At 37.1% G+C, this 17,917-nt stretch overlaps 1 protein-coding gene across 1 annotated transcript in view; it reads right to left on the bottom strand.

Annotated features, from left to right (window-relative positions):
* Positions 1 to 579: 579 nt before the first annotated feature.
* ZFYVE28 (zinc finger, FYVE domain containing 28) overlaps positions 580 to 17,917 on the bottom strand; it is a gene marked incomplete at its 3' end in the record, with an annotated part of 60,496 nt that continues 43,158 nt past the window's right edge. The window contains exons 8-10 of the mRNA XM_010009965.1: positions 16,596 to 16,700; positions 1,259 to 1,398; positions 580 to 689 (exon numbers count right to left, since the gene is read on the bottom strand). Of these exons, the coding sequence (XP_010008267.1) occupies positions 580 to 689; positions 1,259 to 1,398; positions 16,596 to 16,700 (355 nt within the window). The remainder of the gene's footprint in view (positions 690 to 1,258; positions 1,399 to 16,595; positions 16,701 to 17,917) is intronic.

Raw genomic sequence — 17,917 nt, 5'->3', positions numbered from 1 at the left:
GGGGGCGGGGGGCGGGGAAAGTGCTCTGACCACCTTCAGATGCTGGCAGTTCTCATCATAACAAAGGGCAAAGGTAACTGCAGTCTTGCTGGGATGACATGGTTATTTTAAGTTAACAGACTTGCCCCTTTGAAAAAATCAAAACGGTGACAGAGAAAAAGGTTCCTTGCTTTGGCTCACAACCTAGTTCTAGTTCCATTATCTTAATTATCTAGAATTCAAAAGTGGATATTTGTCTATTTTGAAGCCAAATTCAGAATTCTGCAATTTCTTCAAGATAGGCACGACTTCAGCATCTTACTGAACATTCTCATCTTACAGTCTGCTCTTTTTATATTGCTGTTTAAACTTCAGAATCAAGGATACACATCTTGATAAATTGTGTCCATTGTGAAACAACACTGGGGGAAAATCTCCCCAAAAAATCTAAGTCCAAACCCTGCATGCATTCTGTCATGGGCTACAAACGCTGTTAAACAAAATGTGAAGGAAATTCTTGTCAAATAGTTCATGGATCTCCATGGGGCTACCAGCTACTCACTATAGAAAAACAAATGCTTCCATCTCTTTACCTTTCTTTTGCTTTTCCTTGTCTTCTGTTTCAGGTTTGGTTGCCATAACTTCAAACAACGTCTTTAAGATACTTCTTAGATCACTAGCATAGTTTGTCTGCAGCTGGTCAGCAACACCTTAGGAGTTTGAGAAAACAGATAAGCCATTACTAGACTATTCAACCAGCCTTAAAAAAAGTATTTAAATTTGCCTGCTTCTATCAGTAATGGCCTTATATTTACTTTTTAGGGGATAATTTACTCATGTTTTGAATAAAAATTAAACATTTAAACTAATTTTCCATAATGGCAAAGTTACATTCAGGCATTTATGCTAATTACAATTTGATCCTTGTCCTTTGTTAGGAAACACTGAGAGATTCCTTTCACATCAAAAAACAACTGCTACATCAAATTTCTTCCCTTGAACACATAGGGCATCACCAAGAAAAAGGAAACACTTCAAAGTCAAACCTGTTGCATGCCCTAACTCTTCATTACCACAGGTTTAAGACATCTGCATCTCTGATTCTGCAAGTTCCTATCAGGCAACAGGTCTCTCTAGACCACTCTGCAAGTAAGGCCCTCAAACAGTCTTCCGGCAAGGTTATCTATAGTGTATTCTATATAAAACTTTATGTGTAGCAAAAAAAAAAAAAAAAAAGATTTATAGTTTTTATATTCAGAACAAAAGGCAACTCTCATACCTGAGATACAGACAAAAAGGCGGTGAATAAGATCATTACTGCCATGAAATCTGGATCTGATCTTTTCTCGTGTGGCAATTTTAGCAGCCTGCAAAGCAAGCTGGATTTCTTCCTGATCGATGTCATCAGATGAACAAGAACTTGTCATTAAACTGCTGTCAGAGGAAAAAAAAAAAAAGTGAAGAAAAGTAAGGTAAATCTTTGCTCAGTTGTTCAGGATGTTCAGCAAATCCTAAGGGATTTGTGACTCAGGGAAGGCTCTATAGCGAACTGGAACCAATTGCTGTAAATTCTTGTTGGAGTTAATCAACATGCAACCAATCACCATCAGGTTTGATTTTCACTCTGTGGCATAGCTGCAAAAAACTTTCGGGCAGAAAATCATTTGTCTGTATTTTATTGCATTTTCCTTAGCTATCACAAAGTGCTGCAACATTTTTCATGTTAACTTCTAAAAGCTCAGCCCTGAGACCATAACTCCACCAAAAATCTGAAAGGGGAGTACTGACCTAAAAATGAGGTGGTCAGTCCTGAAGTCAACGTTGGAATTTATTAGTGTAGAAGCTAATTTGAAGAAAAGGATTTCTGAATTACGTTACCTTGAAAGAGTGAGAATAGAATCTAAATATAGCCGTACATAAAGAAAAATGGGAAGAACAGCAATAAAATACAATTGACATAGTAGAGAGGTAGATTAGTCCCCTTATATACCTAACTGTAGGAATTACTGAAATGTCAAACTACTGTAAAAGAGTGGCTCATCAGCTCCAAAGAGAGGAAAATGTGTCGCCAAATGTCTACTACAGATTTAAATTTTCTTTTAAAAATCAAATGCACAGTCACCAGTTATTTCTACCCCTTGTTCCACCTCCCCCTTTATGGAGAGGAAGCCTGAAACAACCGGAGACCCCAGGGAAGCTTTGGTAGGAATCCAGCTGCTTTAAACATCAGGAATTACCTCAACTACTTGTAAAGCAAGATTTATTTATTTAATTAATTAACTACTTAAGGAAAAAGTAGCACTTTGCCAATGGAAAAACCCTTAACTGGGAATAGAGCACAGGATGTAGTTATACTGAAGTCCCAAGGATTCACTCTGTTGACCAAAGGAGATGTGCTTTTTCACTACATTCACAGACAGAGGGACACTAAGCCATTTTCTCCACATATTGGAAAGAAATTAACCTTGCCAACAATTAAAAAGCCCCAAACTTATAATTGCACTTTGGCTGGCCAAAACTCCAGGCTCCAGTTTACTATGCAGACAGCTACTATGTTAAAATAAAAGTTATGACTGCATAAATAGCATGCATAATGAAGGAAGTAGTTTCTAACACATTCCAAGTTCAATCTGCTCTTATTAGGTGCTGAAACATTCAGTACCTTGCAGATTCCATCCCTGTGGCAGCATACAGGAACAGTTACTACTGCAAGATAAAACACACAAGTAACATATGTACGTATTTATGGGATACAGTTTTGGAATTCAATGTGTAGTCTATGCAGATAATCCTTTCAAATGTAAAAATGAAATTATTAGACCATACAATCTTAAAAGCACTAGTAAAAACAGAACTGAAAAGAAATAAATACTGGAGATTAGTTATTGGTAGAAATATCAATGGAAAATGTGAGCATAAGTACGTTAATTGGCTTCCCATTCTTTCAGAGACAGAGTAAAGAGCAGATCTGCAAGAGACTATATTGTTCATGTTATCTATTGCTAATAACAAAAGCACAATCTTGTAAAAGGATGTTCGTTCTGTCTGCAGTTCCCGCAGCACCACAACTGATGAGGTTTATTAAAGGTACTGAGAACTGATTGAGAATTCTCTCTTTCAATTTTTCCTTTGCTTTTCCATAGGGTATATATAATACATATATTATAACAGCAAGCTTGTCAGTGTGGAAAGGTCGGTGTTCAAGACAATGAAAAGGTTATGTAAGAACGTGGCTTATGAACGAGTAAACAGGAAGGTACTAGCTAAGAGCCAGGAAGCAATTCCTGATTCGTGTTAGTATGTAGTTAAGATGATTGTCTATTCACTCAAACGCTCACATATACAAAGAAAAGAGTTTGTCTGCTTGCAGCACAGCCAAATAAGGTCTACTTTTTTTCCCTTTGTATTTAAAATAATTGATCTTACAGTGACACATTTGCACTAAAAATTACTCTCCAAGGCAAGCATGGACCTCATGGCAGAGACAAACACAGTCTGTGCCTGTAATTATATATCCCCAACAGAATGGTCTTTTAGGAACTCCCAACAAGCAAAAACCTTAGTGCAGGGGAAAGCTGGGGCACTGATTCAAAGATGACTCTTCCCTCCAAATCACAGTTGAAGAAATATTTCAAAGTAAGGTGTTAAGTGGGCAGAGAGCTGTGAATAGTACTTTTTAAGAATCTAAACTACTTAGCCCTTTCCTGTTCTGCAGAAAGGGAGACGGGCTCATTCCACAACTCTGACTAAGCTCTGACCAGTTTTAATAATGGTTGCCTTTCTGAGCCTCCTCCAACTGGGAGGAATGCAGTTTTACCTACTTCCTGTTTCCTCCAAAGAATGTGTTTGATCTACTTCTGTTCCAGACTTTCTGCATGAGATTTTGTGGTGTGTCATTAGGACTGGTCATGTCACACCACAAGACTGGATGGAATGTTTTGTCCTAAAAATCTGTAGTACAGAACACATACGCATTGCTTCCGCACTGTGAGATGGAAGGTCAGCAAGTAGGCACACTCACATTTACAACATATTTTCATCATACTTTCATCATATGCACGATCAGATGGAAAGTACAATGTTCATATACAAGAGATTCAAAAAAGAGGATATTTTGTATTCAAGATTGCTTATGGCACTGCAAAGAGAAAAGTGAACGCTCTGGAATAATTTAAAACTGGAACTAAGAACCACTACAGAGTAGTGATCAAGTACTCTGCCTTTACCAACAAGACCGAGTCAGATTTAAACAAAAATTACTCCCAAAGAATGACTAATGACCATCTGTTCTTTACTTTAAAATATATCTTTAATGTTAAAGAATGTAGCCAGAAAATATATATTGTAGAGACAGTAAAGAATACTGTAAGAACAGAAACTTTGCAATTGTTTCAGATAAACAGCAAGAGACAGCTTTTCTTATACCAGGGCATCCCAAACAACAGTGATTGCATCTATACATATATTAAAGATTCTTGTGATTTGAAGCTGATATAGAAAATAAACCTGCGTTTCGATCTACAGAGTTCAGCTTATCTTTTCTCCAAGTTATTCTTTCAAACAAGTTATTTTTTTAGTTCTATAAGGAATACCTCTCCTGTCCTATTTGGCTTATCTAACATGCATAATTTGACTCAAAAGTCTCAGCTATACCAGATGCGTAGGAAGCATTTCATTAATGTCAGACTACACTTAGATCTGGAATGTTTCACTACCTATATCTGCAGAATCAAGTATCACTGCAGAATACAAACAGCCTTAGTAAGTAAGCAGAGACAAGTCCTCATTTTCTAAACTTCTCGAAGGGAACCCTATGTTATCCAAGGAATTAGGTTAAGAGGGGATAAAACCAAAATAAGCATGAACTCCCCTTGTGAAATGTTTATGATATAAGAAAAGGCTTATCATGTATTTTTCTAAACATTGAAAACTTAACACATCTGAAGGTGAATATCAAGAAATAAGTTATGTCAAATGTTTATTCCAACAGTAAACCTGAAGGAACAGGAAGATACCCTTTGGCAGATACAATGAATTAGCATTTTACCTAACATGGCTAGCATCTATCTAGCAATTTTAAAATTACTCTCTGTTTGTCATGCTAGAAGACTAGCAAGACTCTTTCAACACTTTAAAGATGTATCTCTAGATCCTTGCCAGGTCTCATGGCTTGACTGTGAAATTTAGTCAAATATGTACAAGCAAACAAAAGCCAATAGTGTAATTGCACACGATACCATCTTTCACCTGTGAAACCAATCTGCTTTACAGCTTTTAAGTTCTAAAGGATAGCTGTGAGCCAGGTTAAGCAGTAGTATCCATACCAGTGGAAAACAGGACTGTGGAACTAGAAGGTTATGACTGACATTTTCAGAAGTGGCCAGTCACTTTAGTTAAAAATGTGTGATAACATAGGCTTTGTGCTGTATTTGTTGGTCATTGACACTCATGCAAAACCAGTAAAGACAGCAAAGTCAAAAAACAAACAACCAAGGTCAATTGATTCAAAGTTGGTCTAAATGTGAATATTTTACACTTGTACTCAAAAATACTCAATAGCAGTAGAAACCTGTGACCACTCAAATATTTCTTTCCAAAATCGTCTAGAAGCATGTGGTTCATTAAACCTGAAATCTGCTCTGAACTGAATGCAGAATGCATGAGATACTCCAAAAGAATTTCTAATTACTCACAAACAAACCCTCAGAGTATCGTAAGTTTGCATTAAACATAAAGCAGTGGCAGATAAAAAGAATTTAAAAGCTCACTGTATCGAATGTAACGAATACAAAGAAATAATGTTCCCAAAAGAACAATGAAAACCTTTTTAAAAGTGGTTTGGGTTCATTCCTTTGGCTTTAGAAATCTTAAATCAAAATCAACAGGTAGTTGCTACTTGCAAAGGACAAAAAGCCTATGTACCTATTCTACTATATATGATGCAATTTTGCCACCAAATTTAAAAGGAAAGTAAGACCACTCTGTAAGCCTCTGATTTCAGGAAAGGTCTTTGACTGCAACTAATTCTCAGGTACAGATTTCAGAAGTGGTACTTTTCAACTGAGAGAGCTCAAGTTCCAGCAAGACAAACTCATCCCAACTAAGTGTTAAGAGACAACACTTAGAAGCTGTATGAATGATACTACAGATATTTACTGGAAAATTTAACACATAATTCAGTGACTATTCTTACACCATTTGTTATACAAGTAACTGTGACACCAGTGATTGCAATTTACTTGCTCTGGAAATCTCCAAACTACACAAGTGTATGTAGAGGTAAGACACAACTATTTGCAACAAAACAGTTAACACCTTCCTGCTGTAGTGTGAATTCAACGCTTGTGAACCTACTTCACAGTGAATTGAAACCCCACATATTAAAAATGATACTATTCTGATGCAGAGGTTTACCCACTTTGCAAAACCAGAGGGATGCATTTTGAGACAAAGTTGCTGCTCAGGAAAATTTTGTACATGCTATACAGTAGCAGGTGAGATCCCTTGTACAGTAGGGAAATGTGAAAACTTTCCATAAGGTTTTCTATGGTTTCACACCTTCCTATTTACATAGAACACCACTGCAATTACAAACCTGCTGAAAGTACTTACAAAAGCAAAGTCGCCCAAGTCATAAATATCAATTGTATTTCGTTAAAAAGTTGATGTGAGACTGCCCACAAATTATAAACCAGTGAAGTTCCTTGGACTTCAGTGACATCAGTTCATTTGCACTAGCTGGCCTTAATGTATCTCTCATGTCCATTACTTAAAATGTCACACATTTTGAACAACTAAGATAAAGATAAATACATATATAGCTATATCATATACACGAACTTCCCTATATATGTGTGTGTGTATTTGGAACATTCTAGTTCTTACAGTATTTCTCAAAAAAACATAATCATGAGCTCCCTTGGCTTCCATTTCTATTCATACAGACTTTAGCAAAATGGCCAACTTATGCTCAGTGTACAATAACATTCTTTATTCAATCTATGATATTTAAGGTTTTCTATCCCATTTGGATATTTTTCATACTTTAAGTAAAAAAAAACCAAACAAAATCAAGCAAAACAAAAAACCAAACCCAAAGCTTTTTCAAGCAAATCTACGTTATTGTCTGCCCAGAATTTCTAAAGCTACTTTAGTAACTGATACATTCAACCCACTGTTATTCGTGTAGGCTGTAACTGGAAATCCCAGTGCTAACCTGTCAACCTGTCTTTCCTAAGCTATTAGTCTTGCGGTTAATGACGCTGTAGTCAATTTTGGGTTCCAATTTGCAAAAAAGAACAAACAACTAACTCCAAAGGCCATGTAAAGGATCAGACGCAATAGCTGGGGAAAGACAAAGACTGCATACATGAGGAATGACAAGAGGAAAATTATAGGGGTTTGGGTAAAAGAATATAACTCCATGTCAATGAGAAAAAAAAACAAAACCTCACTACTTCTCATCCTGCTTTTTGCAGTACCTCTGGTGTTTCTTTTTGGATATTCTAACAAGAAACACAAAGAACAGCAGGTTAACCCCCTTTGGTTACTAACATGTACTAGTTCTGATACAGTTGGGAGGAAAACTATGAGAATAATGGCTTCTTACAATTATTTTAAGTGAAGGGGGTGGCTACACACTCAATTTTAGAGTAATTTAAACCAAATCCAGAACATGTCTTATTATATGGGTAATAGCACACAGTTATTTAGCTAAGGACTATATTTTAAGGAATGACCCCAGAAGGTACATTTAAAGCAGACTTAAAAAAAAAAAAAAAAAAACCACAAACAAAAAAAACTTTTAGAACTTAATTTCTTGACTTTTTAACCCTAATATTTTATTAAGTCAAGAGGGTTTTAAAATGCAATGCTTTAGGTATATTCTCTCTATTTTAAAAGAAAAGGCTAAAGAGGGAGAAAAAAAACCCCCAATCACTAACCAACCCTTAAAGCATTCCCAAGGCTTCAGAACTTTGTCTTGAGAAACAAATAATACAACTACATGCAAATCCCTCTATCAGGAACAATACACATAGGCACCACCAGAAGAAGTAGACTTGACTGGACTACAGTATTAGTAGTGCCCAGCTGGATACATGCTAGGACATGAGCTAGAAAGCCCCATCTGCTGCCAACCTTTTGAATTCCTCAGCAGGAGGAGTTATTTTTCATATACCACATGGATTTGCAGAAGCCCCCTTCTTTTGTGCCAGCAGAGGTAGGCAATCTGAGATTGGCCGATTGACATAAGGAATCTGACTAATAGGACTAGCCATGTGTCCTAAATGATATCTTCAATCAGAAAAAAATCCCGAGCATTGAAAGTGACTGAATTTGAAATCAATGGCAAGAACTTCCACTTTGCACCCTGGCAGCTTCTGCAGCTGCCCCCATTGAAAGACATCATCTTGAATCCTTCCTCAGCTCTTCAAACCTCAAACTCCAGACCATAGCGCTGTACTTCCCATGTTGAACTCCTCTCAAAACCAGAATTTCTAAAGCTACTTCAACAACTGTGACGTTCATCCCACTGTTATTTGCGTAAGATGTAACTGGAAATCCCAGTGCTAACCTGTCAACCTGTCTTTCTTACGCTATTAAGTCTTACAGTTCACAAGGCTGTAGTCAATCTGGGTTTCAATTTGCAAAAAAGAACAAACAGCTACTTCAAAGGCAATGTAAAGGATCAGACGCAATAGCTGGGGGAAGACAAACACTGCAGACATGAGGAATGGCAAGACGAAAATTATAGGGGTTTGGGTAAGAGAAGTATAAAGATGCTGTTAAAGCAGCATCTTGCTAAAGAGATTCACCATAAGAAACTCTATCTAGAAAAGTGGCTTATTCAAACTCATTACCACTCTGGCCTGGGTTTTCAGAAGAATGCAAAGATACTGTACTTCAAATGGGAATTAAAATAAACAACATTGCCAGTGCTGGATTAATCAACTTTAACAGTGCTTTCTTCCAAACAGATTTTTTAGTCCTTATAGGTAAAACTCCTATAAGAGTGCTTATGAACAAATAACATAAAAACATTAGTAATCAACACAGCTCCTTTCAAACCATCAAATTTAAATGTCGGGTACTTGCAAGCTACAACAGTCACTGTTTCTTTTAAAATCTAAGCCAAAAAGGGATAAAACCTGCAAGATAAAAATATCGTAAAATTCAAGAAAGAATAGAACAGAAAATATGTTAGAATATTTCTTAGGTTCTACTAAGATCTTCTCAATTCCACCATATTTTTTTTTTCCCCTAATGCTTCCCTGTAATCAAACATGCATTTAAAGCTCTCAAATGTTCATTCCCACTGCAAAAGGACAAATAATAAGATTAGAGCACAGAAATATTTGAACTTAAAAACAAAAAAAAAGCTTGAGCTGGAAAAACTGAAAGTGAAAAATTGAAATATTATAGCACTTATGAAGGATGGGTATGTAATATCAGCCCTGGTATCTGATACAGATAAAGAAATGCATCAGTCCCAGCTTTTATGCCTTATCCAGAACTTGACACAGGAACAGACAAAACCTGGATACCTGATGCTGGATACAAATACTTCCAAGGGCAAAGAGTGATTTCATAGAGCTCTTCAGCAATGTCCTCTGTGATATGCAAGCAAATATTCTGTATGGCATAGTAAAAAGTGAATTAATTGAGTATCCGATTCCAGCAGATACTCTCAAGTTGCAACTCCTGTGTGTGGCAGAAATGGAGATGGAGATGCAGCAGTGAAAAACATTTTCCACCAAGAGGAACTCTGAGGGATAGGGAAACTTATTAGCACAATGTTCACATATCAGATCCACTGGTTCCCTCAAAAAGTAATACGGAACAACAAACTGAAGCATTAAAGCATCCTAGATAGGGTCTAGGAGGATCCCACACGAATTTGGTATCCAGCCGTGGGAGTCAAAGCTGAGAAAACCTAATCAAACTATTAGGTGAAGCCTTAAAAATTTTAATTAGAAAATAAAGCTTTCTCTTTATTTTTCATATTCAATGCTGCTTTATGAGGAAATCCTCTCTTTTTCCTCCAATATAATTGTGATTTTACAATATATCTTCATTTTAGGCACTGACAAAAGCTCTGCAAAACCTTCAGTTAGTATAGTGATTTTAGTTAATTACACATAATCTCAAAACTCCCAAACATGCTATTCTAAGGGGTTTTTTGGGGAAAAAATAATAAAAAATCTGTAAAATAAAATCTAATTTCTGAAAGCTAGTAATTTTTGTTCTATTAGTACCACAGGGAACACTAAGTGACATTTTACACATCATTGAAATGAACATGATTATAAATGTGGCCAAATTACTAAAAATGAAAATTACAAGTGAGCTATGTAGAAGCACGAACATGAACCCATTATGATCACTTTGTGTCAGCCTCCAGCCAGATGATATGCAAATTTGAGGATGTATACTATTGTTGCTAGAACAGACTTATTACCTCTGCCACTGATGCTAGTCAGCTTAAAATCCTGCCCTATTTCACTTGCTTTACGCAGAGGGGAACATATTTCATATTTACTTCAACTGTATCAGACATTTTAATACCTCTAAAATATGAAGCTTATCATTTTAACAGGGAAAGACCAAAGAACTTCAAACAACTGAAGTTTCACCTTCCCACTGCAACAAGCACTTGTTAACAAGTAGTTCACATAAACAGCCTGGGTCGTTCCTTGAGAAAATAAAATCTGCATCAGTTACTTGTTACAGAATACAAAGATATGCATATAATATAGCAAAAAATACCTTGCAGAGCTTCCTAAAAGGGAACACTCTAGCTCAGAAAATGCTGCACTATTTGGAGATTAGATTTTTTTTGTCTTACAGGGTAAGGAAAAAGAAAGGCATGAAACACATTAAGAAGAGTCTTGGCAGTGAAAAACTAGAGACATCTGCTTCAGTCACATATGTCTCACTGACTAAAGTCAAAAGCAAAAGCTGACAGACCTCATCAATGCTGACTTCTTTTCTTTTGCTGTTACTGCTCAGCTGATTATTGGGGCAAGGGGTTTAGCAGCAAAGCAAGAAGATTTTACACAGCAGCCTGTTTATGACTGTGTTAATAGTGCTCTCACACTGCTTGAGTGACAGAGTTGTACGAACCAGCACAGAATCAGTGCCTAAAACATACACAGCCTGCAGTTCAAAATCATGGAATGGCATCTATACTGGAAGACATTCTGATTTGCTCAAGGTATAAACCTCTTTCTTTTCCTACAGCTGTTATCACTGAGCTCACAGTACATGTAAAGCCATTACCACCAGCCTTCTGGTTCTGAGCAGTCTTTCTATAAAGAAGAGCTGTACAGAAAAGAGGGGAAAGAAAATCTACAGGAATGCACTGATCAAAACGAAAATGACAGTACCAAACACAGATGCAGAATTAATCTGTCATTTTGCACAGCTTAAACAACTATAACCTGCCCAGGTTAACAATGGAAAAGCTGCAAAACAGGAGATGTGGAGACACAGCTGATTAGGTAGACTGTGACACAGCAATTAAAATACATTTGTTATTGCATTTGTTGGCCTCCACACTATTATCTGCAAGATCCCCAGAGTAGCTGTAACCTCTTTATGAAAACTTGTGGACATGTAATTTGTGCTGTAGCTTTGATCTTGGGACCACGAGATGAAAGAACTGTATTCTAGTATAATTCACAGTCCTGGCGAACGACCAAGTTATTTTTCCTTCTTGCATCCCCTTTGAGGCACCGAGTTCTACTGATGAAAAAGCACAGTATAAAATCTGCTTTTGCAAAAAACTGTCCACCCACAAGAATTTTGTTTGGTCTGTGAGATGGGCAGGAAACTGGCTCACAGGTCACACTCGGGAGAGTGCCAATTCAATGTCTTTTTACTCAGGCTGGTAGCCTGCCACAAGTCAGGGATCCTCAGGATCAACAGTGGGACCCATGCTGTTCAGTGTCATCGTAAATGATCTGGATGATGGGATTGAGAGCATTATCACCAAGTTTGCTGATGACACCGCAGAGGGTGGGTGAGGTGGATGCATCAGAAAGGAAAGCCATCTTACAGACAGACCTGGAAAGGCTGGCAGAGTTTGCTAGCAAGAACAGTATAGTTTAACAGAGACAAGTACAAAGTCCTGTAGCTGGGATGACAACCAAAGACCCAGGACAAGCTGGGATCTGTGTGGATAGGGAACAGCCTTGCTGAAAGGGGCCTGTGGGTCCTGGTGGATAACAAGCTGAACAGGAGTCAGCAGAGTGCCATTGCAGCAACAGAGGTAAATCAGATCCTGAGCTGCATCTGCAGTGATAAGACACATAATCATCCCAATTTACCAAGCACTTGCAAGCCACACCTGGAGCACTACTGTGCCCAGTTCTGGTCTCCAATACTCAAGACAGACACAAACTGGACAGAGTCCAAAGGAGGGAGCTTGCCCTCCAAGAGAAGACTGAAGGAGTTGGGTTTTTTCCCCCTGGAGAAGAACCTCATCAGTGTTCTATTACATAAAGGTTGGCTACAAAGAGAACAAAGGCTCTCCTGTCACAAGGAGAAGGCAAGTTGCAGTGGGAAAGGTTTCATCTTAACATAAGAAAGGAGTATGTTACACTAAACAATCAATCACGAGAACAATCTTCCCAGGGATGCAGTATAGACCCCATCATTGGTGGTCTTCACAGTGCAACTGGACAGGGTGCTAGAAAATCTCATCTGGACTCCCTTTCCCAGGGCAGGATAGACCAGATGATCTTCTGAGGTCCCTTCCAACCTGGGCTATTCTGATTTTATGAACTGACTGGCAAGCTAGCTTCAGTCTCCTGCAAAACACCCTCTATTTCTGAAGCAGGTAATAAAAGTTCAATCTTATCTATACACTAAGATAACCTTCCCTGCCTTGTTTCTCATGTGTGTTAACAGGTATATACTCAAAATAGGTAACAAAATAATCTATATCCTTCAGCTACATCCAGCAAGCCAAAGACCTTGGGCTCTGCCCACAGGTACACAAATATAGATACCCTAACGCAAATAGCCAGATAAATATCCCACTCTTATTACTGGCAGAGTCTTGCTGGTTTTGAGTCACAATACACTGCACATACCTCTTTTTACAGACTGTAAATAACAGACTAAAATTTCACCACCAATTTTTTTAAGTGCCTAGAACTATAGAAAAACTTACCATAAACCACCAATTTTTAAGCCACAATGGCACATCTAACAGTACCCACTGACCAGGGAAAGCATCTATTGTATCATTAAGATTAGTTTTAAAAGTTTTTATATTTAAAGTTATCATTTATTGGTTCATTATAACCTTACAATGAAGAAGTAGGCTTTTCCATATACTCTAGGCAGGCAAACTCTTGAATACAGATTTATCAGCATTTCTTCTTCCTTGTACTGTCTTAAACCAACAACTCCAATGAGGCTACTGACTTACTACTTCCAACACTGAACTGGGTAAGATTCCAACAGCCTATTTTATTAGCTGCCTATTTACAATTCACAGGGTTATACAAAAAATGGTTCTAAAAATTCTATTTATGAAAAGAAACCATTAAAATAGAAAATCTGTATGGATTGCTTTCTGGAGCTAATCTAAACAATGGACTAATTGCCACTTCCCTGCTGTTACAAACATCTTATTTTCCCTGCAGTCAGCAGCATTATTGCAGTCACACTGATGTAACATAAAACTTCTGCATACTATTGTGAGTCTGCATAAAACCAGTTTTCCTGAAGCCTTCTGAAATATATGGAATACGTTTATCCTTGGCTGAGAAAGCTGACTACTCATCTGGGCATCTCAAATCTGAATACTGCTTAATGATCATTTTGCAAAAAAAATCATCTTCTGAACTGGGCTGAACATTTAAATTCTTGACCATCAGACCTCAGACTAGAAGGAGGAACCTTCTACACAGATCAGATACCAAGTAAATAATCAACCTTGTCTTTGCAAAACCATTTGAGAAGCCCTCTGTACCTTCCCCCCACCCCCATTTGTGCTCTGAAAACCTTCAAGGTTTTAAAATGAGTTTCAAATTACTGTGTAAGCACAGTCAGTAATCAAAATATGCAACCAAGGTTTTCATTTAGCACTGAAAATCTCTGGCTCAGATGCATTTCAACAAATTACATGCTTAAGTAAGGTTTCTTCTGTTCTCCATTGACTAAACAGGGAACCTTCAGCAACAAAACTCCTAATTTAGGTATATCAGTTTGGTGCCTAAAATCAGGTGGGATGAATATAGCTCTAAAAATTACAAAGCACTGGTTGGTGATGGAGAAAGTTTAAGGTAGTAAACCACAGGCTGATGTGAAGCAACCTCCTTTAATAGGTCCTTAGTGATTCCTACCATCCTAACAGCTTTTTCTTCCCAACTAAAACCAAAATGGCAAACTATGACCCATGGGTTGAATGGTGCTCTGGGATCCAAGGAGGGCAAATTTTCTTCCTGGTTCTCCATTAGAAAAACAGTAAGCGTATACATATATAGAATTCCATATATACAATACCTCATTGTTTTAAATCCATTCAGTCTATGCTATTTAATACACTAGTAGTTCATTCAACACAACTATGCTACGCTGTTTTGCTACCAGACCCCAACTGTTAGAAGACACTTGGGTATTTCCAAAACACGCTGCAATCTGGCAACACCACTGTCAGCCTCAGTATTGATTATTTAACAGCACAAAGGAATTGTTTATGATTCACAGGAGGTTGAAAGGCCAAATAAAAGCATTTGAGGAATTTCATGTTTAGCTAATTATTTTTCAGATAAAATTGCAATTGTTGCATTTAAATTTCTAATTGTTTTTAAGTGTCAGCAGCAAGAAATAAGTACATTAAATGTCATATTTCAGATAAAAACAAGCAAAAAACACGATTTAGGTATTATTTTGGATATGTATATGACATACGGTAGAACTTAGTTACATCAGAGAAGAACCCTTTTCAGAGATTGCCTTTGCAAGGAACATGCCTGTTGTAGTAACCTAACGATACAACTCTAGAGAAGCTATTTAATAGCCAAATAAAACTCTTTAGGTAATACAAGATTAAAAAAAAACCCAGGGAGCCACTTAAAAATAACATTCTAAAATATAATACAAATAGATGTACCGAATATTGTATTTCGATGCACATACATCTAGGAACATAGTACTGTGAAGCACTCAGACTTCTGAGCTTTTTTTCTTTTTCTTAAGTTGTTAAAAGGAGTTTAAGCTTTTTTTAAAGTAAGTATTTTGAAAACGGAAATTTGTCAGTATAGTTAAGTGGGCACTTAGCTTTCTTTACTGGACTATGAAGTACAATAGCTACATCTCTAGTAATATCAATCAGATATAGAAAAATATACAACAGACAAGAAATCTTGCATGATACCCAGGAATGATACATCTGCAATACTAGCAAACAAAGGCAGTACATGAAGGTCTTGAAAAGAGGTGCACACCTCTAAATGAAGACTTATTCTCACTGCTCCATTATTCCTGGAGAATAACTGAGGTTACTTCTACTGTCTGTTCAAACAGCCCGAAACTGAGTGACTTTCTGTTCAAACAGGCCCATGTGAAAGAGTCTTTAATATATACAGTATTTAGAAGAGGGCAACTGTTGCATGCAGGTGAATAAGTGTTTTGAAGAACAGCCGAAATATTTCAAAATTAAAACCCTGAAAAAGTTTTAGTTGCATCTTTCTGGTCTTATTTTAAACATGTGAAACAAAAAATTGAGCCTGAAGATGGGTCCATCCTCCAAAAAATACATATTATTGTATGTACTATTTCCTTTATCACTATTAGAAAAAACATTTTACCCCACCTTTCCAGCCCCAAAAACTAGACAACATTTGGAATTCCTGAAGTTCAAATATGTGATGGGTTGAGATAAACAGGTGAAAAAGGGAGGACAAGCAGCAGTGGAAGAAGATCTATCTACACTGAAACAGTGGTATTTCAATCTGCCTGTACCAGACTAAAAATGTTATAGCATACAATGCTATACACACATACATGTTATGCAAACACTAAAAAACCACAAATAATTTGTAATTTTGCTTTATGATGTTTTTCTGCCCTAAACATTATTCCTCTATTATTCTTATTAAGCGTTCTGAACAAAACTGAAGTTAAAACTCTCATGTAGTTTTGGAAGATATGAATATAAACTAATATTCTTACCAGTTTTGGCCAGCATCATTGTGGAAGTTAAATGATTGTTAACTGGAAACTCCCCTCATTTTAACAGGTGAAACAAAAAGGAAAACAAATGTTTTCTAGAAAGCCAGGACCTATTTAGGGCAAATATTTGGTACTTTTCAAGCTGAAACCTAAGTCTCTCTTAAGAAATGCTATATGGAGAAATAAATGGGAGATCATGGACATCGATAATTAATTGCTTTATACATTAAAACTTTTCTGTAAATAGTTGCTTCTCAATTGCCTCAGCACTGAAGAAAACTGCTAGGAAAAAAAGCAAAAAGCACCTGCTGTTTGGAAGGAAGAATTCGCAGAAGTGTTGCTGTCACTTGATTGTTAATTCAATGAAAGTTTTAACCAAGCATAACCAAATACCATTTGTCAAATCTGACTGCAAGTGATGTTATTACCTCAGAGCGTATATGCTGGAGAGACTACATGTAGTGACAGAAACACTCTCATAGTCACTGCTGGAGATGGAGCTGAGGGGGGAATCACGTAAGCCATCCTGAGAACTGAAAAAACATATGGAAACAAAATGAACTGCTGAAGCCAACAAAGGTAAAAACAGCATGGTGATAACTCTTGGCTTGTCATGGCTTATACAGAAAAAAGACTAAACCTGTAGTTGTATTTTTACTCTTCAGAAAATGATACAAACCTATTCTGTTTTCTTCCCAATAGGACAATTTGGTAAAGTCAGTGGGGACACATCTTGTAAAAATCTTCACTTTAGATCATGCTATACAGTAAAAACATTCAGGAAAAAAACAAAGATCTTATATTTTCATGGGGTATAGAGGGAACTGTGTGCTCATGCTGCTAAGTGTTGTTTAACATTAGAGAAGATATAACAAAATGGAAAGTTCATAAAGTCGCTGTGTGTTTCAGGCTAAGACACCTTAAACAATAAGCTTCAAGAACTTCTTAAATATTGTGACAACTTCCAATGGGAAGGAAAACATAAATCATAGAATGGTTTGGGTTGGAAAGGACCTTAAGATCATCTAGTTCCAACCCCCCTGCCATGGGCAGGGACACCTCACACTAAACCATGTCGCCCAAGGCTCTGTCCAACCTGGCCTTGAACACTGCCAGGGATGGAGCATTCACAACTTCTTTGGGCAAACTATTCCAGTGCCTCATCCCCCTCACTGTAAATAACTTCTTCCTTATGGCTAACCTAAACTTCCCCTGTCTAAGTTTAAACCCATTATCCCTTGTCCTACACTACAGTCCCTAAGTCTGAGAAAGCAGAAAGCTGACTCTTCAGTAAAGGAGAAGATGATAATATCCCTATATTTGCTCAGTCCTTATGACTGCCATATCTGTAGCTCAAATTTGGGCTTTAAACCAACAGATGAGCAGAACGGAGCAGTCCCATGGCAAACCCCCGACACTTCATTAGAGGAAATCCACTAGCTACTAAGTAAAAGGATATGAATAATTTACATGAATGGTACACAACTTGTCTCTGCCATCCCCGGGCTAATGAAAAGCCTTTAAATTACACATTATTTTATCAACATAAACTAGGATTAGAAGATAAGAAGTAGTTTCATAAGCACTGCAGAACTTTATTGGAAAGACCAATTTTTTGTTTCAGTAACAATTTACTGCTCAGCTACTGGAAATTCCACAAGCTGAAAAAGATCAAATTATACTAGATAAGAAAATATGTGATCTTGAGCAGAAGTATCAAAACTGAATTAGCTCTCAGCAGTGCAGAAGA

Source organism: Nestor notabilis, unplaced genomic scaffold, assembly GCF_000696875.1.
Source record: "Nestor notabilis isolate BGI_N333 unplaced genomic scaffold, ASM69687v1 scaffold1370, whole genome shotgun sequence".
Taxonomy (NCBI): domain Eukaryota; kingdom Metazoa; phylum Chordata; class Aves; order Psittaciformes; family Psittacidae; genus Nestor; species Nestor notabilis.
Note: the sequence above shows the minus strand (reverse complement) of the source record. Positions and strands in the feature narration are given on the sequence as shown.